This window comes from Scomber scombrus, chromosome 9 (assembly GCF_963691925.1).
Source record: "Scomber scombrus chromosome 9, fScoSco1.1, whole genome shotgun sequence".
Classification (NCBI taxonomy): domain Eukaryota; kingdom Metazoa; phylum Chordata; class Actinopteri; order Scombriformes; family Scombridae; genus Scomber; species Scomber scombrus.
In genome coordinates, this window is record NC_084978.1 from 15,404,251 (window position 1) to 15,426,599 (window position 22,349).

The window sequence follows — 22,349 nt, forward strand, 5'->3', positions numbered from 1 at the left end:
CATACACAGACCTGCACATGTGCATGCTCGCACATGCATATTCTTAACAGCAACTGACACATTCTTTACACAGACAATAATGGTATCATCCTTGTGCCTGTCCGTTTGCTAATGTCCCATATGTGCTTGTTTGGTTAGAATTCAAACCTTCTGTGTATTAACTTTAGTAATGGTGATTTAAATAAATTGGTTGTGATTGTGCTTATACAATAACTGCAGGCAGCTGGGCAAAAATTGCCAGTTCCACCAACAAAGGAGTATGAATAGAATCACAGTAACACCAATTAATCAAAACACATTTCTTGATGGTCTATTGAGACTGTTGTGATTGAGAAATGAGAAAAGTGTTGCCCGGTTTACAGTAAATGTTCTGTATTTGCTTAACATGAAACTTGTTTTCCTTACTTTCCTTACTTACTTTCAAATGATTTGTGTTTACTGTTCATTTGTCAGATATGTGATGTATTTTTCATCAATTTTAGCTGCACTTGAAATATGCATGACATGACATCACCTATGTTTTACAAAACAGCGGGAAGAGCTTTGAACACACAATAAAGAGAAAAAAAAGGCTGAACACACACATTAGGAAAGAAAATTCCTAAACTTTTTCATTCAATGAATTTTCAACATTTTTTGACAACAAAGAAAACATGTTAAGTTACAATTATTAAGAACATTTTCTGTTCATGTCATTTTAATTTAAGTATGTGGAAGTTACATTCTGTCAGCTTATATCTATTTGAAGGAAAAATGGAAAGATGCCGCACAGTGCCAGAGGAGTTATGTGTTTTGCAACCAGCAGTTAAGATTAAAATTTCCCCCAAAACCACCATTATAGTTAAAGATCAATTTCATGTGGTCGTTTAGAGCAGTGCTTCTTTAATTTTGTTAAGATACTGTATGTATAATATTGCTGCAAGCCCCATGTTGAAAAGATTCAATCTGGGGTTCTGCGTCCCCACTTTGAACTATTGTTCGGCCTGCTTAGATGAAAGATGTCTTAAACCTGTTGCTACTGCTCTTTGATTTAATATCCACATGCAAGTCAAACTTCATAAATTATGTGTAGTTCACCTTTTTTTTCACTTGACCCACAACCTCACCGCTCCTTCTGCCTGCTCTACAACTAACGGGCCTCTCTATCAAGCCCCATTTGTGATTTTTATATCATGGCAGATTTAATCTGCGTCACAGGAATAAAGACACAGTGCCAAGTCTCCCCAGAGTCCCATTGTAGTTTACAATGGGGATAAAATCGTATTGATTTATCCATCAACGTCTGACAGACTACAATAAGAAATTGGTGAATGCCTCCACCTGGAAGCTGTTTCACAAACAGTAGATGTCTAGTTGTCTCATTTTAATACAAACAGGAGACATGGAGGTCAGGAAGGTGGATGCTTAATGAGGAACTGTAACAGTACATGAGCAGTTCCTAAGACATGTGACACTTTATCAGGGCGATAGGGACGGGGCATGAGAGGCCCAGGGAGGAAACTATCGATGAGATGACCTTTATTGTCAATGGATTCCCATTCACATAGTTAAACAATGTGTCTCAAGCTTTTTTAGAGGAATTAAATGTGAGTATAACTTGAAGAATCTCCTTCCACAGCAGCAAATACCCAGTTTGTATAGCTTTCTGAGCCTGAATGACTTTCTGTTCATCTCATTATCAGCTGTGTTTCTTTGAAGTGCGATTAGTTATTTGCAAGAGGTTTGTTCATATTACTAATATTCTCAGGTGCAATTGTTTGCTGATTTGCTCATTGCGATGCAGTCTGTGTAATTTGTTAACGTCAGTCACACATGCACACCAGAGTTAGTCTTCTGGTGATGCCTGGAGTCATGTTTGACTCGTATCACTTTAGATAACAGACAGTACAGGGATGTCAGCTTTAAAAGTAGGTTGTCAGAAGATAACATTTGGAGAGAGGAATGTGCATGGCACACAGATGTTATCAGGAATAGTGATTAATCAGATTTAGTTTTCGTACTCACTAAAAAAAGTGTTTTTCTTGTACATGGTGTGTGGCTCAGTCTGTCTCCAATATGCAGCTCTTGTGTGATATGTCTCATCTCATTAATATTTTCACTTGTAGCAGCAGTGTAAATGTACATCATTTCAACATATAAATGGATGTAGTGCCATCTGGAGTTGACAAATAGTACTTCATCAAGATGACTGTCCAGCCAGCAGTGGACATGTTACTGGGGAGAAGCTGATTTAGTGAAAAAAGACATGAATGTCTTCCTGTTTTATGGAGGCAAGATGTTTGTGTGTTGAATACTTGTAGAAAGAAAAATGCAGTTTATTGAGAAGACAAACTTAAGCACATAGTCTTACATTATTGTGAACAAAGAGTGACTTATACAATCTTGTTGGCAGAGAGAGTAACAGTCAGATTAAGCAACACATTGAAAAAAGAGTACTTTCAACTGCTGAACAAGGAAATAAAGTTTTGTTTTCTGAGTTTTACATGTTTATTTTTCATAGACTTCAATAATCAAACTAACCCTTTTGATGGAAACCAAAGAACAACTATAGTATTTTGTTAATTGAAAACAATAAAGATAACGTGTCAAATAAACACTACCACCTAAAATGTAAAATTTCAATGTAAACAAAAAAGATATAACGATTATGTTTGGACATGATATCAACCAATTTACATTATGTGACCAATAAAAATGCCAGCCCAAAAACAAAATAGTCATTCTATCATATTCCATGACAACACTGGCTCAGTCAAGCTACTGTAGTGTTTGTTTATAATCTTGGGAAACATTGATCAATATGAACTTTCAAATGTACTTGCCTTCAGGTTGCAAATCTATAGATCTGATATTGCACTTCACATCAAGACATATTAGAAAATATCAGATTGTTTACACATCAGAGGGAGACAAACATATAAAATGCAACTGAGGCACTTTGTAACATTAATCCCTTTTCACTCTCCCTCTGCCTTGTCCTTGCTCTTGTCTCGTGGTAAGCGGCCCATATTATAAAATTCTAGGTTTGGCCTCATGTCAGTGAGGTGGGCGAGCCTGTTGGACATGGCAAAGAAAGCAGCAATGGCAGCGACGTCCCAGGCATCTTCACGGTCAAAGCCTACTTCCTCCAAGGACTTGAAGTGCTGCTCTGTGATGGTGTCGCAGCGACACACAGCCATTGCGAAGTCCAGCATGGCACGCTCCCGAGGTCCCAGCTCTGCATTCTCGTAGTTAACAGCAACCTGGGTGAAAGTAGTAATGGAGGAAATTAGACACCAGGATAATGTTATGTGGCTAAACAAGAGAATCACAAAAATAACTGTCTCTAATTGTTGAAACATAACTCAAATACAACATACGCAAACACAAAATAAAATCAGTTGCCAGTAAGCCACTCATTAACAAAAGATTACAACACAAGCTCTGAATCTGCTCCACTGGGTCCCTGCTGGCAATAACCTAACAGACTACTATATTAGTAACTGTGTATTACAATAAAAGAAGCAGAGAAAGTCATCGAAAGCCAATTAAAGATGATACCTGGTCAGAAAGAGTGGCTTTCTTTGAGTAGATGCGGTGCAGTGCACTGTGGGATACCACGCAGTAAAGACACTTATTGTGGGCACTGGTGGCCACTACAATCAGCTCACGATCTGCTTTGCTTAATCTGCCTAGAAGACATAAATAAGTGTTTGAGATAATGTGAGAAACATATTGATTTAATTGTATAAAACAATTAAGTTGATATAAAAAACATACATAACTCAAAGCCATTTTTTATTTAGACAAAGACGAGATTGTCCATTTTGGCTTAGTTTGCTTTTACAAAGTCAAATAGTAGGGAGGAGGTCAGCTACTGTTCCATTGTCTTGTCATTAAGGTTTTTTTAATCATTCATCTCTGAAAAGCTTGACACATTAAAATGAGCAGCTCTGTCCACATTCCTAGCCACAGGTTCTCAATTGGTCTAGCCTCAGGGTCCACATTTTTCCTTAGTCCCTAAGCCATGGTTTCATGTGGGCAAACTTAACAATCACACTCACTTTTCCTCACAAAATAATGTAATAAAAGTGTCATGGATGATTAAAACCCAATATAATAGAAGGCATTCGAAGAAAATCCTGCTACTGCTTCCAACTCGCCAACACAGTAATTTTAAGATCTCTTAATGACTTTATTTAAAACAAGAACTTAACACAAATCTCCACAAGACACCTGCCCTGCCCTTATATAGTGTTTTGGGAGGTTATTTATGCTAATAACAAACAATCTGCCAGGTGTTTCAAATGTATCAAGTGGGATACATCATTAAGTACACTCTGGAAAATATAAGATACATTTAAGATAATGTTGCTGCATGAGGCCAATGTGAATGCTCTTCTAATACCCACTGATCCCCATTGTTACCCCCAGCATGATTGTTTTTTTAGTATTATGTCAATGCTCTGACATGTTCATATAAAATCCTTCTACAACACACATTTTAATCTGAAATTAACTGTGTAATAAAGTCACATAAATGCAAATTGGCACATGACTGCCTCAGCAACTTACATGATAATTGCCAGCTCACGTAAAGATATTACTGACCAAATATTTCCAACAACACATGAACGAGGCAGCAAATAAACCATTTAAATCACAAATCTCTCTTTCATTTGGTGGCACCAGAAAATGACTCCAACTCCCAACTGTAAATTATGTGCTCAGTGCCAAAATCTCCTGAAAGTTTGCAAGTGAGAAAACAATTGATACAGCCTGTTTTATTACATCAGTATGTCTGAACATATTATATATAGCGGTGTCCCTGCCTACCACTGTTTGATTATCAGCTGAAACAGATTCAGCATCACACCTGCCACCTCATGTAAAACCTCCACTTCAAAAGGGGATTTTAACAGCCCCTAAAAACTTTAATTACAAGGGTCTAATACATGGAGGAACAGAACAGACACACACACCTGTCTCTTTGTTCATTAGTTCATTGTAGTAAGCGAAGAAAGCTCTGAACTCTGCCGGTCTATGAGAGAGGACTTTGAAGACATTAGGCAAAAAGCCTCCCTGTAAAGAAACATAATGTTTAGTGTAATCAGACGATGTTTGCGCAGTCAGATCCTTATTTTTATTACCTTTGACTCCACTTCTTCCATCAGCTCCACTATATCATAAGGCAGGTCTTTCTTGTAAGGTATTGGATAGCGGCTGATTGTCTCAGGAGGAGGCTCGGTGGAGAAGCGTCTAGTCCCTGCCGCCGCCGGCTTCCCCCAAAATACGTAGCTCGACCGGAGGGACGCCTGGACGGAGGACGGGAGAGTTACATGAAACAGTCATAAAGACACAGGCCTAAAGACTAGCATAAAGTAGAGAAGTACACGACAACTTACAAGCTGTGTGAACACGGGAGGGCGAAACAACTTGAAGAGGAGGCTATTCGCCATAGCAGCCAAATAAACGATATCTGGAGGCTCGACACTTGCAGTCAGCTGTCTCAAGGAAGTCACACAAATATGTGCGGGATACAGATGTAGCGTCACTGCTTCTGATGAAGTGAAAAAATAAGAAAATAATCTAGTTATTTTGTCATCTTTCCAACTTTATCTCAGTTGTGGGTGAAATTAAAAATCTGGGTATGTTTCTATATTGTGACAGCGTTAATACTCATCTCCTGTTGGTTAAAAGGTTGGCGATATGTTAAGAGTCACGTCATACCAATCACAGTGCTGGATTGAGTCACGCCTTGCTCTCTGCACTTCCCCTCCCCACGGCAAGGGGTCAGACTACCATCGTGCCGAGGTATGTATGCCTGTATGCACGTTATATATTTTTTAACAAGTTCCACAATGAGATTATTTGATTTTGTTTTGAGAGGATTATGGTTAGTGAATGCTCGTGTTTTCCAATGTTAAGTGAAAGGAAATATGTGTCCTGAGAGAAACACGCAGGGCAACAAAACTCCCTTCATCGACCTCGTGAACCCGGAAGTGGCTGTCGCGGTCAAACGACAGGTTTTTTTTTTATTGTTTTCATTCATTAAGTGGTAATACGTAAAGATAAGTCATCAAACAAGTGTACTGAACAAAGACGGAGTGAATTTTGTGGAACAGAAATGTTTTACCATGTAAGTATGTGTATTATTGTCCACGTGTGAGCTGGACAATTGGAGTGTATGCTTTTTAAAAATCCTTGTTTGTCTGGCGTGATCGCTAGCTGGTTAGCATTGCCAGTGCAGCTAATCAAAACTTATCTTCCTTATAGTTTCCCTGCAGAAAAACACCATCAATGTTTTTTCTAGTCTCAATGCTTCTCCTGTTCACAGATTTCTTTGGAGCATGAAATATTGCTACACCCGAGGTATTTTGGTCCAAACCTCCTGAACACCGTGAAGCAGAAGCTCTTCACAGAAGTGGAGGGTACCTGCACTGGCAAGTGAGTGGCTGCAAGGCTCAATTATGTCCATAGCAACATATAAATGTTTATTCTGGGGTTCTTATATAAGTGGAACAGATGTTTGTACCTTGACCAGAGGATTAATTTATCAGTGTAATGACACTGTGTGTGTGTGTGTGTGTGTGTGTGTGTGTGTGTGTGTGTTTGTAATTTGGATCTTATGTTAAAGAGCGTTTTTCTTGCATTTAAAAACACAGAATGTCTAAGAAAACCGAGCAGGGTCTATATTTTGTTTTACCCTTTAAGTCAGTTGTTATCATCTTTTTCTTGTCAAGGACCCTTAAACTGACTCAAATTAGACCATGTACCCCTATTTGTTAAGATGTTTGCTTTTAGTTGTTATTACAGAAAGTGTTTGAAATCCATGACCAAAATAGACTTGCATTCTGTCATTCTGTTACTTATGGATGAAATTATAATGACAGTAAATTCTTCCCCTTTTTGCTGGGGATCCCCTGGAACACCCTCAAGGACCCCACTTTGAGAACCATTGCTTTAAGTCATCATATCAGTGTGAAAGCCACATTAACAAAATGCCCTGTAGTCTTGCATTAATTATCCTGAATAGAAAACCTTGATATGTGCAAGCAATTAATTTGTTTGTGCCTCTTGTGTAGGTATGGTTTTGTCATTGCAGTCACCACCATTGATAACATTGGGGCAGGTGTAATCCAACCGGGCAGAGGGTTTGTCCTGTATCCAGTCAAGTACAAGGCTATTGTGTTTCGCCCATTTAAAGGGGAAGTGGTGGACGCTGTAGTGACTCAAGTTAACAAGGTGAGAGGGGCAGTACAAGTTTAATAGTCACAACACAAATATTCAAGCTGAAACATGAAAATTGATATCAAAATCTGCAAACTAAAGTTCATCACTATCACCAGATCCCTGTTGTTGTCTGGATGATATACTATAATACATCACCCTGACACTGCATTGCATGATACCCTTTGTCTTTGTAGTTATAAATTTGTACATTTACCATAAAAACTGGGAGATGGAGCGCCCTGGTGGTTGAGTGGTTAGAGGGCATGCCACATAATCGCAATGTCCCTGGTTTGAATCAGGCCAGGGACCTATGCTGCAGGTCATTCCCCTCTTTCTCTCCCTGTTTCCTGTCAGCATCTCTGCCAGTTACTATCAAAATAAAGGCAAAAAAGCCCCCAAAAACAGTAGATATGTCGAACTGGTGTATAAGACAGTCTATTTTGGGAGGTGTCTTGCCGGGAAAATGCTTTTCTATTAAAGATTGATTATTAAAACGCACCAGTAGTTATTCATTTATAAACACATACATTTATACAAGTTATTCCAAAACTTTTTCACTCTACTTTTATTTGAAACACACATATTACGCCTCAAACGGTGTGTCATTTTAATGGCCCGGTAATGATTTACTTAAGTGAACTGGACCATTATATTAACTCAGACCAGGCTTGGATGAGGCTGTGAGTTTCAATGAAACCTTTTAAAAGAACGCGGTAAGTTTACATATTTGACACAGTGTGAAGCTGTATGCTCACTCGAGTCCCAAAAACTCTTCATCACAGCTATCGCTGTACGCAGATATTGCACCTAAGTCGCTGTAAGGCTCACCAGACACACTGTCCTTGGACTCTTTGTCAGTCCCAGAATAAAACAAAGCATCATCCTCTGCTCCATCCAGTGAAAAAACAACAATGTTAGTGAATCTTTTAGGCTTCAGATCTGTGCGCATGTGTGTCTCTGCCACAGCTCAATAAAAGCTGCTCATTGTGCGCTTTTGCCCATCATGCTTCAACATGAGTTTGGTCTGTAAATAATGAGACATCACAGCAAGTAGTGTCCCGAAATACTTCTTAACAACACACTGAATCACTGTGAACCATTCTAGGTTTTTTTTATTTGTATTTGTCCGTACAACATACAGCAGTAATGGGTCTATTTTCATTATCTGCTGATACAGCTGAAATGCGCAGCGTGTGCTTGACACCGCTGTTTACTGAACGTTATAGTTCATAAGTGTGGATGCTTATGTTGTTATTACAGTTATAGTTATAGTTATTGTTATAGTTATCACTCTTAGTGTGGACAGAATCCAGATCCAACCTCTCTGCATTTTACTGTTGTATAGTATGCACCAATGTATGAGACGCACCCCACTTTTAAATAAAAAAAACGTATTAAAGGTGCGTCTTTCTTCCATTTTTTTACGGTACTTCTGAAAATGTGTTCAATATTTTATTATAAATTGTCATTGTAACGGTCAAAACTCAGGTTTAGCATACCTGTATTTTATGTTTGGCACATTCCAAAGTATATACTTAATTGTTGAAGTGGAGTAAATGTGTCCAGAGTAAAAGAGTTCATTATAGAGTTATTGCATCTGTACTGGTTGCTATGTTGAGTATGAAGTGATGAATAATTGAAAATGATTATTTTCTTTTTCATATTATCTTATTGATATTATTGATTCTGATTCTTGCAGGTTGGATTGTTCACAGAAATTGGTCCCATGTCTTGCTTCATCTCTCGCCATGTGAGTCAGCTTAACATCTGCAGTTTCTGACTGAACTGAACTGAAGTGGTTGCCTTTGATATACTCTTCAAATTATACTATCTTTATCTAACCACACACTTTCTTTTTGCAGTCCATCCCCTCAGAAATGGAGTTTGACCCCAACTCAAATCCTCCTTGTTATAAGACAGTTGATGAGGTAAAAAAATTATATTATTATCTGCCACTGGTATGAAATATGTTTTACAAAATACTTGCCATGTTGACCAGATAATTTCCTCTATCAGAGATATACATAGAGCAGGCACACAAAGAGAAGCTAAATGTTTTCCTAGGGCACACCAAGGTAACAATTTTGTTATTTTGGTTGTTCGCTGCATTCCCCAGTGGGAGGAGAGGTGCAGTACAGGGTCTGTCGTTGCCAATCTAGCAATGTAGTATTAATGCCAATAAGACAGAATAAATACTAATGAGTGATTCTTACCAGCTCTGTCATCCTTGACAGCTTGTATCTTGTACTGATGGCCTTTCTTTTACTCTGGTCACTCATTACAGTCATCTCATGGTGGCAAGTATCTGTTCCATCTGCAGTTTCTAATTGGAGCAAATATCCACACTGAGAGGCCACAATTAAGCACTAGTTAAATTTTGTGCAATTAGGACTAGAAATCTCAGTGCTTATGTGCTCAAACATTAGTTATTGGTTATGATGAATGATTTCTACTGCGGTCTAAATCAACAAGTGTGTTGGAGAATGACACATTTAAAACAGTTCACATGGTTCTATGAAAACGCTTAGCTCAATAAAAAACATCTGTCCCTACCAATCCAATCTTGGGGTCTCCATCCAAAAGCACAAGGCAAATGGTAAAAACTGCCAGTCAAATGTAACTGAATTCACCTTTTTAAAAAATTCTTCAGAGAGCAAAGGAAGAAAAGAAAAAAAAGTATAGATACACATATTATCCAGAAAAGTGCGTCGCTGGGTACAAGAAAAATAAAGCCCATAAATAAAACATCATAAATTCTGTGTGCAAGGTAGTTTTGGTGCTGCTCACTGCGGTTGTGCTTTTTCTCATTTTACTGTCTTGTACTTGAGGATGTTTTCTTCTTATTTTTTAAGGACATTGTAATCCAGCAAGATGATGAGATCCGGCTAAAGATTGTGGGAACAAGAGTGGACAAGAATGACATTGTAAATGTTTTTTCTTTCTTAAAAGAATTTTAAACAATAATCATGACCATGTAATTGCAGATTGCCATACCTCAGATGTTACATATTAGTTTATAAGAGTGACATACGGCATGTTGATTATAAAATAAATTAAAAAATGAGCTTTTCATTTGTTTTTCAGTTTGCCATTGGATCCCTCATGGATGATTATCTGGGTGAGTATTACACCACAAAACATTGTTGTGTATATAGTAGATCTGCTCGTTAGATGGCATGAATTTAAAAAAATGCCTTACATAGATTTTCTTTGCATCAAATTATTCTGTGAATAAGTAGTTTGTCAAAACAGGTTTGTAATTACTTCAATTTGGAGTATGGAACATTTTTATCTATACTGTGTATGTCCTGAGTTATACTTAAAAATTATTGTTGTGATTGATGGTTAAACTTGCCCTCTGTGCTTAATTTTTCAGGTCTTGTAAGCTGATTTGGCTCAGAGGGAGCACATTTCACATGGGACAGTTTTGTAGTCGCCTTGAATTTTTTTGTTCAAATTAATATTTTTCTACACTGATACAGTTTGGTCACAGATGGTAAAACCCTGTAGCTACTTAATTTTATCACTATGTTGAACAGGCTACATCTGATATGTTTTATTGAGACTGATGTAAAATTCAAAGAAAATGCCACCAAGAGAATGCTTGTTAAAATGAAAGCAAGGTGATTTACATTACAAAAATAGCCAGCATAATTAAAAGTTTCTTTCATATAGAATTCCATTTCAATGATGTATTGTTTCTTTTTGTATGTCAACCATAATAAAATATTTTATTTGTTCTTATATTTGGTACTTGTTTTCTGTACCTTTTTTTTAAAAAGAAGAATCAGTGTACTATCCTTTTTATTTTTGTGTGTGCAAATATATTAATTACACATCTCAAATGTTATCATGACTTTTTGTTATCTTTGAAGTCAGCAGAGATGGGTGACAAAGCATCACTCGGTTAATACAAAAAAATGAGGCGAAATGCGTGAACGCGGAAATGTCAAGGACGCGCACGTATTGCGACCATAGATTGCAACCGTAAATACGTCAGTGGAACGCGCCCTCGTTCTTTCTTTCTCTCATCCTGAAGATGGCGGCAGGGGTAAGTAAGATGGAGAGATAGCTTGAAACTGAGCTTTCATTAAACTTTACTGGTGCAATCCGTCTAAAATCAGCGCCATCCTCACTCTTATTGAGCACCTTTGAATTTTAACAATGCTTTCTGTATGTTAAGGTACTATTGTTGGGCATATTTAACGATAATTCCATTCAGTGTTCTAATTACACCGGTTAGCTCTTGCTACCTTGACGTTGCATTCAGGCTGAATGACGCCCCTCTCCTGGGCCAGGCTTGTGCCACGTTACCTTTGCTAATTTCATTCTCGGGAAACTTAGTGGGACATAAACGGACGTTTTTGCTTATTGTCAGTGCATATGCCCCGTTTGTGTCGTCTTAAAGAAGACATTTTACTTTAGTGTTTAAAACCTATGTAATGAAACACTGTTACATTTCCGCCAGTGGCGGCTAACGACAGTTAGCATTGTAAGCGTGCTAAAAGACGCGTGAGTATTTTATTTTTCTTGAAGATGGTTAGTTGTAGTAAACGCGATCGTGGTAGCTAACAGAGATGGCTTATCCAGCTTCAATTGGTCCCCCTTTCTGCCCAGTCTATTTAAATGGTCCCAGCGTGTCGATTTGTTTGGAGTCATTCATCCTGTGTTCAGAACAGTATTCTCCCAGGCACTACCGCATTTTAAAATACAACTGCTTTAGGCCAGCGTGCATGTTTTTTTTTGTACATTAGCAATACATCGATATGAGAGCATCCCTAACTTTTTCTTTACTTTCTAGAAAAAATGTTATGTTCAGTGCATTTGATTGTTCAAAAATTAAAGTGTTTCCGGTCTTTTTTTAAATTTGTTTTTATAAATAGACTCTGTACACGTATCCAGAGAACTGGCGGGCCTTCAAGGCTCAGATTGCAGCCCAGTACAGCGGTGCTCGCGTGAAAGTGGCCAGCAACCCCCCTGCCTTCACCTTCGGGCAGACGAACCGTGCTCCTGCCTTCCTCAACAACTTCCCTCTGGGCAAGGTTAGCACTTAACTGATGTAGTTGGCTGGATGGGAGTGCTCCAATTGTGGACACATACTCTTCTCGCAGGGCCTCCTATTTTGCAGTAACTCTTGTTTCAATGTCAGTAATGAATGCAGTTTGAGTCAGTTACTCCCATTAAGTTGACTCATCAACTAATTGTTAAATGTTATTAATTTTAAAGCCAACCATGTGTCATGTGAGCCAATGGTCTGCAGGTTTGCATCCCAGCTGATTGTCTTGGTGGATTGTTTCCCTGAGCACTTCCCCCTCTTGAAAGAGTGCAGATCAGTGGGTGGAAACTGTTGGCTCTGTGTGGCACATGTTTTTGCTACCTGTGGTTTTTCAATTTATTATCTAAATAAAATAGTCTTGTATTTGTGAAAGTGGGCACATTTCAAAGGGAATTGCAGTCCACCTACAGGTAGTACATAGAGTGCACTTGGATCAATCATTTCTGATATATTTCACCACAGTGCTCAGGCTTTTGTTGCTGGAGCATTTGATGCCATGCTGAAAATTAAATTGAAGATAAAGATGTCAGGTGTTTGGAAATGTGCGTTTACACCAATCAAGAAGCGTATAGTCCCCTGTCATGGGCAAGGCGGTGTCCAATCGTGGCACAAAGTCTTAATCTGATGGGGGAAGAAAAACTTGAGTCCACATTCATCCCAGTCGTCTCTGTTCAGTGAGTAAAAAGGCTGGTTCATGCTGTGGTCACATTGAAATAAAATTACCTCAAGATCTACAATTGACCTTTTGATAGTGAAAGATTACTGTAAGAGAAAACCAGAAACCTTTAACTAATTGAGTGAACAGTGAGTGTCAAAACAGTTTATGTAGTTGACTGTTCAGCAGCAATGTACCTTTGCAACACCCACCTTTAACCAGTTTGACCAATGCACTGTTGTGTTGTAATGTTCCAATGTACTCAACTGCTTGATTATCTGCATTAAAATATGATAAATGCTTTCAATTCATTCTTTGCAATATTTTGTAGGTACCTGCCTACCAGGGAGATGACGGCTTCTGTCTGTTTGAGAGTAATGCCATTGCTCACTACTGTAAGTTTTACCCTTATGAAATGGTTTGGGTTTTAGGCACACTCAACTTAAGTGTTCTATTCATAGATTACATAAAGACTGAGTTGGCTGCAAAACATTAATTTAAAGGTAGCTTTAAAAAAAAAAACAAAAAAAAAGAAGTGCATCTTATATCATTCAGATGTTTCATTGTGGGAGAAAACATGATTCCATCCCATTAGGTGTGCTGGTTGGCCAAACCTGAAATCCATGGACACTAAATTGGTCTCAGCACACATAAATGAATTGCAACAATCATTAGTTGTATGTGTTGGACGACGTGAAGTCAAATGTCCGACATTTCAAATGTGCAGTCCCATCAGACTTTTGTTGTAGTTTGCATATTTAACTATTTTATGCTCACTTTTAAAGTACATGGATGAATGATGCCATGAAATTCCACTTTTTTGACCTGGCCTTGGCCTTACCCACAAAATGTAGAACAGATCTGAAATAACACATTTGTAGAGTTCTTGGAGTTGAATTGCATTGTTGGTAATGCAGGCACCAGGTTTTGACAAGAAAGAAAAATGCAAGGGAATAAAAGATGGCATGAGTCTGACAGTGTTATAGGAGTACAATGCTAAATTGGAGTGCTCCTTTTTGTAAGAATTGCTTTATCTCATTCAACTATAGTGAGCAATGATGCCCTGCGTGGTGCCACTCCCCAGGCCGCAGCCCAGGTGCTGCAGTGGGTGAGCTTCGCTGACTCAGAGATTATCCCTCCAGCCAGCGCATGGGTCTTCCCCACTCTGGGAATCATGCAGTTCAACAAGCAGGTGTGCAACTCAGCGTTTTCTGGTCAAGCTTTAAGACTTAAATGATTTGGTAATTGTGGTTTGTGCCACTTTCAGCTGACTTGGCATGATTAGGCATTTGACTGTAGATTAGTTGTGTAATTCTGTATAGTCATTATTTTGTCTTGGTCTTTCCAGGCCACAGAGCAGGCCAAGGAGGATGTGAAGAAGGCCCTTGCAGTGCTGAACCAACACCTGAACACCCGTACCTTCCTGGTGGGAGAAAGGATCAGCCTTGCTGACATCACTGTGGCCTGCTCCATGCTCTGGCTTTACAAACAGGTTTGACATTCACACAACAGTTAGCATAGTTGGACAACCAGCCACACATTGCTGTTCAATTCTGACATCTATGGGTAAAACTGATTATATTTTATCCACAATGTTCTCTAGAAAGTCTTTCTGCTTTGAGGATCCTAATGTCCCTCTCTCCATGATAGGTCCTTGAGCCTTCTTTCCGTCAGCCTTATGCCAACGTGAGCCGTTGGTTTGTCACCTGTGTCAACCAGCCCCAGTTCAAGGCTATCCTTGGGGAGGTCAAGCTGTGTGAAAAGATGGCCCAGTTTGATGGTGAGTTACCACCAATGAAATCACTTGGCACAAGACTGTGCACAAGCGTACTATTTATTTGAAACTGAAATTAGACATGCACTCTGTCACTGACTTAAAGGACCAGTGTGTAAGATTTAATGGCATCTAGTGGAGAGATTGCGTATTGCAACCACCCTCCAAGTGTGTAGGAGAACCTATGGTGGCCACAATACTCATGTAAAATGCAAAAGAACCAGTGTTGTAGAAACATGGTGTACTTGGTGGAAGAGGACCTGCTCCCTATGTAGGTATAAAGGGCTCAGTGTGAGGTAACAAAAATTTCATTTTCATAGAATTACACACCTTTTAAAATATACTCCTTAATATTATATACCGTTTCCATTTTGTTGACAAGTGTTTTTGTAGCCTGCTTGGACAACATTTGTGGCTTCTAAGTAGATTCAAAGAGGCAAGTGTTAGTGGAGGAGTCAAAATGATTACATCAGACGGAGCTGTTTTTTTAAATAGCAGTGGATATCTATGTCGATTGGATATGAATGACCTGGTAGATTCTGTAGCAACATGTTTCTGTTGACATCAGTCTGTGGTTTTGGCAAAGATTTCAATGTAGCATAGCTTCTCATGGCAGTTTTTTATTTTTATTCGACAGTAGAGAGCCAGGAAATTACGGGAGAGAGAGGGGGGTGTGACATGCAGAAAGGTCCACCGGCCGGGACTCGAACCGGGGTCCGCTGCGTATATGGCATGCACTCTAACCACTCGACCACCTGCGCGCCTAGCTTCTCATGGCAGTTAAGGGTCATATTCAGAGAACAAGGAGATAACTCATTGTCGGTAAATGCCCAGAAGCTCAACATGTTCTCAAAGTGTTTGAACAATGCATAGCATAGTGTACTATGTGTATTCCACATTCAAATGCAGACTATGTAGGTCAAAAAAGTCTTGTACGTTAATAAGAATTCACTGTTATCTTATGAAAAATCCCCTGTCATTGGGCAAGGCAGTGTCCAGTTGTGGCACCGAGTCTTAATCTGACAGGGGAAGAGAAAAAAGAGACCACATTCATCCCAGTCATCTCTGTTTAGTGAGTAAAAAGGTTGGTTCATGCTGTGGTCACATTAAATGAATGAGACTGAGGGTTTTAAAATGTTACTCTACAAGACAGAGCTACTTTACAGGTAGTAGAGATTCTAAAGATTTTTCCTTTGGCCAACAAATCTGTTGTGTTAGGTGTCACAAAATTCTCACACTCGTACCTTTTTATAATTGGTTCTGCTGAAGTATTCCATCCGATATGTAACAAAATCAAATAGATGTACAACTAAATTAAGTTATTCTTTTTTGTCTTATACGCGGTTTCCTTTCTGTTTAGTCTTCCGCAAACTCTAAATTGTTGATACAAAGGAATGTAATTCTTAAAAGGCTATAATCCATTCAAATATCCTAAATTAAGTTAAATGTTCACAGGTTTCACTTTTATTTTTAAATGTCATGAAGATGTGTTTTGGTAAAAGGATGGCACTAAAATCTACATGTCATTCGAAATACCTGGGTGTACACAGTAGTTTACTTATTGGGGTAAAGTGTTAAATACACTACACTTTACCTCTTCACAATTCAACCGGACGGAGTGCAGAACGAAAGTCAGATAACTGGAACTTATTGTACAGAAAACATGTTTTTCATTGTTTTTGTTCTGTTCTCCAGCCAAGAAGTTTTCTGAGATGCAGCCCAAGAAAGAGACCCCCATGAAGAAAGAGAAGGGAGGCAAGGAGGCAGCCAAGCCCCAGGAGAAAAAGGAAAAGAAAAAGGAAGAAAAGAAGCCTGCACCAGAAGAGGAGATGGATGACTGCGATGCTGTTTTGGCCGCTGAGCCCAAAACCAAGGACCCTTTTGCCCACCTGCCAAAGAGGTAGAGATCTGCAGCTCTTTCTATAGTATGTTACTTTTTTATCATTTAGAATTTCACATTCTTAGCTGACAATTGCTAGATAGAGTCTGCGTCACTCGTAGCCAACCATGTGTCATGTGAGCCAATGGTCTGCAGGTTTGCATCCCAGCTGATCGTCTTGGTGGATTGTTTCCCTGAGCACTTCCCCCTCCTCTTGAAAGAGTGCAGATTAGTGGGTGGAAACTCTTGGCTCTGTGTGGCACATGTTTTTGCTACCTGTGGTTTTTCAATTTATTATCTAAATAAAATAGTCTTGTATTTGTGAAAGTGGGCACATTTCAAAGGGAATTGCAGTCCACCTACAGGTAGTACATAGAGTGCACTTGGATCAATCATTTCTGATATATTTCACCACAGTGCTCAGGCTTTGTTGCTGGAGCATTTGATGCCATGCTGAAAATTAAATTGAAGATAAAGATGTCAGGTGTTTGGAAATGTGCGTTTACACCAATCAAGAAGCGTATAGTCCCCTGTCATGGGCAAGGCGGTGTCCAATTGTGGCACAAAGTCTTAATCTGATGGGGGAAGAAAAACTTGAGTCCACATTCATCCCAGTCGTCTCTGTTCAGTGAGTAAAAGGCTGGTTCATGCTGTGGTCACATTGAAATAAAATTACCTCAAGATCTACAATTAATCTTTTGATAGTGAAAGATTACTGTAAGAGAAAACCAGAAACCTTTAACTAATTGAGTGAACAGTGAGTGTCAAACAGTTTATGTAGTTGACTGTTCAGCAGCAATGTACCTTTGCAACACCCAGCTTCTCCCATCTTGTCATTCTCTCCTTGCATGTATAGACAGCAGATGTGTGACCTGGTCTTTCTCCTTTTTTTTTTTCTTTTTTTTTTGTAGCGCGTTTGTCATGGATGAGTTCAAGAGGAAGTACTCCAACGAGGACACCTTAAAAGTAGCCATTCCCCACTTCTGGGAGCACTTTGACACTGAGGGTTACTCCATCTGGTACTGCCAGTACAAATACTCCGAAGAGCTCACACAGACCTTCAAGAGCTGCAACCTCATCACAGGTGAGACTCGGCAGCAACCACTTAACCAAATACAACCCTTGTTCTAAAGAGAATAAGTGGTTGTATTGAAGTCATTTTAGTTGTGAAGGCATATCTGTGTTTTTGTCACTCATACTTGTTGAACTGAATCAACATGGTGGCTCTCAGTGGTCAGAAGATACTGTGATCTAATCTTGGCTTTTGTTCTTTGTGTATGTGGGATAGCAGTTTCTTGTTACTTTTTGTTTATTTCAATTGTCAGAAATGATTCACGTCCAATTCAGAAGTGGTTCTGCTCATTTATGTTAAAGTGACCACAAGTGTTTTTGTAGCCTGCTTGGACAACTTTTGTGGCTTCTAAGTAGATTCAAAGAGGCAAGTGTTTGTGGAGGATTCAAAATGATTACATCAGACGGAGCATTTTTTTAAGTAGCAGTGAATATCTGTCGATTGGATATGAATGACTTGGTAGCTTAGTGTGTAGATTCGGTAGCAACATGTTGCAACCTGTTTCTCTTGACATCAGTCTGTGGTTTTGGCAAAGATTTCAATGTAGCATAGCTTCTCATGGCAGGTAAGGGTCATATTCAGAGAACAAGGAGATAACTCATTGTCGGTAAATGCCCAGAAGCTCAACATGTTCTCAAAGTGTTTGAACAATGCATAGCATAGTGCACTATGTGTATTCCACATTCAAATGCAGACTATGTAGGTCAAAAAAGTCTTGTACGTTAATAAGAATTCACTGTTATCTTATGAAAAATCCCCTGTCATTGGGCAAGGCAGTGTCCAGTTGTGGCACCGAGTCTTAATCTGACAGGGGAAGAGAAAAAAGAGACCACATTCATCCCAGTCATCTCTGTTTAGTGAGTAAAAAGGTTGGTTCATGCTGTGGTCACATTAAATGAATGAGACTGAGGGTTTTAAAATGTTACTCTACAAGACAGAGCTACTTTACAGGTAGTAGAGATTCTAAAGATTTTTCCTTTGGCCAACAAATCTGTTGTGTTAGGTGTCACAAAATTCTCACACTCGTACCTTTTTATAATTGGTTCTGCTGAAGTATTCCATCCGATATGTAACAAAATCAAATAGATGTACAACTAAATTAAGTTATTCTTTTTTGTCTTATACGCGGTTTCCTTTCTGTTTAGTCTTCCGCAAACTCTAAATTGTTGATACAAAGGAATGTAATTCTTAAAAGGCTATAATCCATTCAAATATCCTAAATTAAGTTAAATGTTCACAGGTTTCACTTTTATTTTTAAATGTCATGAAGATTTGTTTTGGTAAAAGGATGGCACTAAAATCTACATGTCATTCGAAATACCTGGGTGTACACAGTAGTTTCACATTAAATGAATGAGACTGAGGGTTTTAAAATGTTACTCTACAAGACAGAGCTACTTTACAGGTGGTAGAGATTCTCAAGATTTTTTCTTGGGCCATATTTCAAAAGGCAGGCATGAAATTATTGTGGAGCATCTAGATAAACTTCTTGTAGTCAAGTGTTACGTGACGTCTAACAAAACGCACTTCATGTTCTTCACAGGCATGTTTCAGCGCCTGGACAAACTTAGAAAGAACGCCTTTGCCAGTGTCCTTTTGTTTGGCACCAACAACGACAGCAGCATCTCTGGGATCTGGATCTTCAGAGGCCAGGAGCTGGCTTTCCCTGTGAGTATTACCAAAAATGTGTCCTCACTTTCCACAAGGTCCTGATCAGATTACATCCCAACCATCAAACATCTACTGGCTGTTTTCTCAACATTGATTTTCTTGTCACTTTTCATATTTGCTTGTTATAACACGATTCAACCAAGCAACCAAGTTGTTTGAGCAAGAGGATGATTGATTAGATAGTCTAATCAGCAAACATTTAAAAAACAAAATGTAACATGTCCCTGTTAAAGAATACATGGTATATGGGTAAATGTATACTGCCACCAGTTAAATCTTTTTTTGGATGATAAGTAAGGTACCCCTGTCATTGAGCAAGGCAGTGTCTGTTCATGGCACTAAGTCTTAATCTGATGGGGGAAGAGAGAACTGAGACCATATTCATCCCAGTCATCTCTTGTTCAGTGAGTTAAAAGGCTGGTTCATGCTATGGGCACATTAAACAAGTCAATATCTTAAGTTGACATAAAATGGAGTGGAGTAGGATGAGTTGGTAATCTCCACTGCTTTAGTTTGTTTGGATCTTTGTCTAAATTTGATAACGGCTCTAATTTAAGAAATTTGACATTCTACAGATTCCTAAAACAAACACTGAACATTAATAATCTGCATATGAATGCACACCATGTAATGTTCCAAGTATTCCCTGTTGGATGTTTAATCTATCAAACCTGAGGGTAATTCACTCTCACTCAAATAACACATTATTTTTGTTCCATGCCCCAGCTGTCTAGCGACTGGCAGATCGACTACGAGTCATATGACTGGCGCAAGCTGGAACCAAACAGTGAGGAGTGCAAGACCATGGTAAAAGAATACTTTGCCTGGGAGGGAGACTTTAAGCATGTAGGTAAAGCCGTCAACCAGGGCAAGGTCTTCAAGTGAGAGGGCACTGGGACAGTCTGAATAAAAGCACTCTGCCTCTGCTCTCCAACACTTAAAACCTATGGACTTTTAGCCATCATGTGCTTACTAAACTGCAACAATGACTTGGAATGACAGTGTTTGAAGACAAGTGTGATTTTGTCTCAATGGCCCCATACTGGCTTTCTGTTTGAGCTGCGAAATAAAGCATTTTCCACAATGCCCTTCATGGAATTTGTGATCTGTGACTTCAAATGTGTTGAGTTTTGAGCATTATTTGTGTTTTGAGTCATTATCAACCTACATATGTGTTCAATTAATACATTTTGCTATGTCAGAGTTGTTTAATGGTTCCTAGACTGTTGGTCATACCATTTGGTGCACTGTGATTAGACCTCCAGAGTTAAATAATGGCAGTTAAAATGCATTTTTTCCAGTGGTTGAAGTTCTTTTTTTTTTTTTGTCTGAAAGTGTATTTAATATACCCTGACACCACTGTTGGGTGTGGTTCAAAATGCAACATTGTCCATTTGGCCACGTAAGGAATTGCTGGTGTGGTGTGAGCTGCATCAGATTTCAAACATTTAACCAGGAGAGGTTAGTGAAACACTTTCAACTTTGTATGAAATCACATGTTACTCACCAAAAGTTTTCAAAGTAGATGATCCAAAGCACCATGACAGGAAAACACAACTGAATAGGTTAGAATTCAGCCTTTGTTGCTTTTTTCCTATTATCCCTGTAGAGGGCAGGCAAAGACTTACATTGGGAAGCTGTAGGGTCTGCGTTGAATGGAAAGCATCCAACGGAAGGAAAATGACTGGGTTGAGCTCTGTGGTTTACACAAAGATGAGAATGGCGTCTGTTCTAAACCATGGGTTCTTGTTTTGATGCATGTGTAACCCCTAGGAGAGGTAGGCTGGAACAAATCTTGATTTTAAATAAAACAAACCAACATCCGCTTGACTGCCCCCTGACGAGGCGCAAGTATCATTAGCATGAGATTTTTCCTTTTTTAGAATTTTCTTCACTGAAATGCAATAAACTCACCCAATATTTTATAGTAAATCGACTTAATGTTCAATTTACAAATGCATCTAGTATATTGTGTATGTTTCATGTGTGAGAATGAATTATTTATTCAACAGACAGATATAAAGATCCGTTGAATGCTTTGACCACGCCCCATTCAAACGCTGATATACAGTTCTTTGAAGCCTGCTTCTGAAACATGATAACATTAAAGCTTAAAAGATTTCCTGTAAGTGGGATAGACCAGTATAATCTGCCTTTCTGTACAAATATTGATTTCAATCTTTTCATGAGACTAAAGGCTTCAAAGAAAATTCTCTCCATTACTCCTTTTGTCAGTATTGAAGGAAATGTTTCTGCAGCTTACATGAGTTTTGCCTGCCTTTTAGATTCTATGTTGTACTATTTAGACAAAGGGCTCAATTAAATAGGGCACACCCAAGCATGTAAAAGTTTGTATAGCTCCGTTCCCCACACCTGCTTTGGCTTATCTTTTCACTTTTGTCTCACCTGATTTCTTTGTTCAGTGCCTCATTGTGGACTGTTGTAGCTCCGGGTTAAATAAGGCACCTAGACCAGCCCATATTATGATTTCTATTTATTTATTTTCATATCATGAATTCCCATCATCTTGCAATACCAGTTTGAAATGTTCAGTAATGTATTTAGCAAAGGAGAAACAACTAACAAATATATTAAACTTAATATCAAATCCAAATTTAATCAATGTTTTCTAAACTTGAAAAGATCTGGGGTGGGTCTCTTCCTCCCTGACGAACATATGTGAGATGCACAAGAAAGGAATATTCCTGTAGTGAGTCAGATGTGTCATTTTTTCCATCTAACTAAGTGTGATTCAAGATCATTTTGGCGCAACCATCTTCCATCATAGTGTTGAGTCAGGGAGGCCATTTTAGTTAGTTCTGTGGCCTCATGGAAATCAGAAAATGGAAATGTTCCCACAACAGCGAAGCGCCCAAGTCCTTGAACACATGACTCACCCATCCTGTGGATCGTGGTGGAAGGGAGCTGTAACTTGAGCAAATAACTTTGACTTTGCTCACAGCATCGCAACAGCTACAACACTGCTGATGGCTAACCCTTTGATTGCTGAAGGAGTGGTGTTATAAAAGC

At 38.9% G+C, this 22,349-nt stretch overlaps 3 protein-coding genes across 3 annotated transcripts; 2 read left to right on the forward strand and 1 right to left on the reverse strand.

Annotated features, from left to right (window-relative positions):
• Positions 1-2,291: 2,291 nt before the first annotated feature.
• Positions 2,292-5,671, reverse strand: si:ch211-175m2.5 (uncharacterized protein LOC568697 homolog). The gene is made up of 5 exons (XM_062425509.1): positions 5,385-5,671; positions 5,130-5,294; positions 4,962-5,061; positions 3,541-3,671; positions 2,292-3,242 (listed from the first exon to the last, which is right to left on the reverse strand). Exons 1-5 carry the CDS (start codon positions 5,436-5,438, stop codon positions 2,958-2,960), a joined length of 735 nt encoding a protein of 244 aa, XP_062281493.1. The 5' UTR covers positions 5,439-5,671; the 3' UTR covers positions 2,292-2,957.
• A 214-nt stretch (positions 5,672-5,885) lies between these two features.
• On the forward strand, positions 5,886-10,956 carry polr2g (RNA polymerase II subunit G). The gene is made up of 8 exons (XM_062425577.1): positions 5,886-6,118; positions 6,317-6,426; positions 7,065-7,224; positions 8,912-8,962; positions 9,075-9,140; positions 10,065-10,136; positions 10,297-10,330; positions 10,589-10,956. Exons 1-8 carry the CDS (start codon positions 6,107-6,109, stop codon positions 10,600-10,602), a joined length of 519 nt encoding a protein of 172 aa, XP_062281561.1. The 5' UTR covers positions 5,886-6,106; the 3' UTR covers positions 10,603-10,956.
• Positions 10,957-11,225: 269 nt separating this feature from the next.
• eef1g (eukaryotic translation elongation factor 1 gamma) lies at positions 11,226-20,412 on the forward strand. The gene is made up of 10 exons (XM_062425093.1): positions 11,226-11,263; positions 12,096-12,254; positions 13,255-13,318; positions 13,973-14,115; positions 14,272-14,415; positions 14,574-14,703; positions 16,393-16,597; positions 17,488-17,660; positions 19,192-19,316; positions 20,046-20,412. The coding sequence occupies exons 1-10, from the start codon at positions 11,252-11,254 to the stop codon at positions 20,202-20,204; spliced, it is 1,314 nt and encodes a 437-aa protein (XP_062281077.1). The 5' UTR covers positions 11,226-11,251; the 3' UTR covers positions 20,205-20,412.
• The last annotated feature ends 1,937 nt before the right edge of the window (positions 20,413-22,349 follow it).

Coding starts and splice junctions, on each gene's coding strand:
- polr2g (XM_062425577.1), top strand. Junction 7,225..8,911: donor TAGTGACTCAAGTTAACAAG/GTGAGAGGGGCA, acceptor TGATTCTTGCAG/GTTGGATTGTTCACAGAAAT. Junction 9,141..10,064: donor GTTATAAGACAGTTGATGAG/GTAAAAAAATTA, acceptor TTATTTTTTAAG/GACATTGTAATCCAGCAAGA.
- si:ch211-175m2.5 (XM_062425509.1), bottom strand. CDS start 5,438: ATGGCGAATAGCCTCCTCTTCAAGTTGTTTCGCCCTCCCGTGTTCACA. Junction 5,062..5,129: donor TGGAAGAAGTGGAGTCAAAG/GTAATAAAAATA, acceptor GTTTCTTTACAG/GGAGGCTTTTTGCCTAATGT. Junction 3,243..3,540: donor AAGCCACTCTTTCTGACCAG/GTATCATCTTTA, acceptor ACTTTCACCCAG/GTTGCTGTTAACTACGAGAA.
- eef1g (XM_062425093.1), top strand. Junction 17,661..19,191: donor GAGCTGCAACCTCATCACAG/GTGAGACTCGGC, acceptor TGTTCTTCACAG/GCATGTTTCAGCGCCTGGAC. Junction 19,317..20,045: donor GCCAGGAGCTGGCTTTCCCT/GTGAGTATTACC, acceptor TCCATGCCCCAG/CTGTCTAGCGACTGGCAGAT.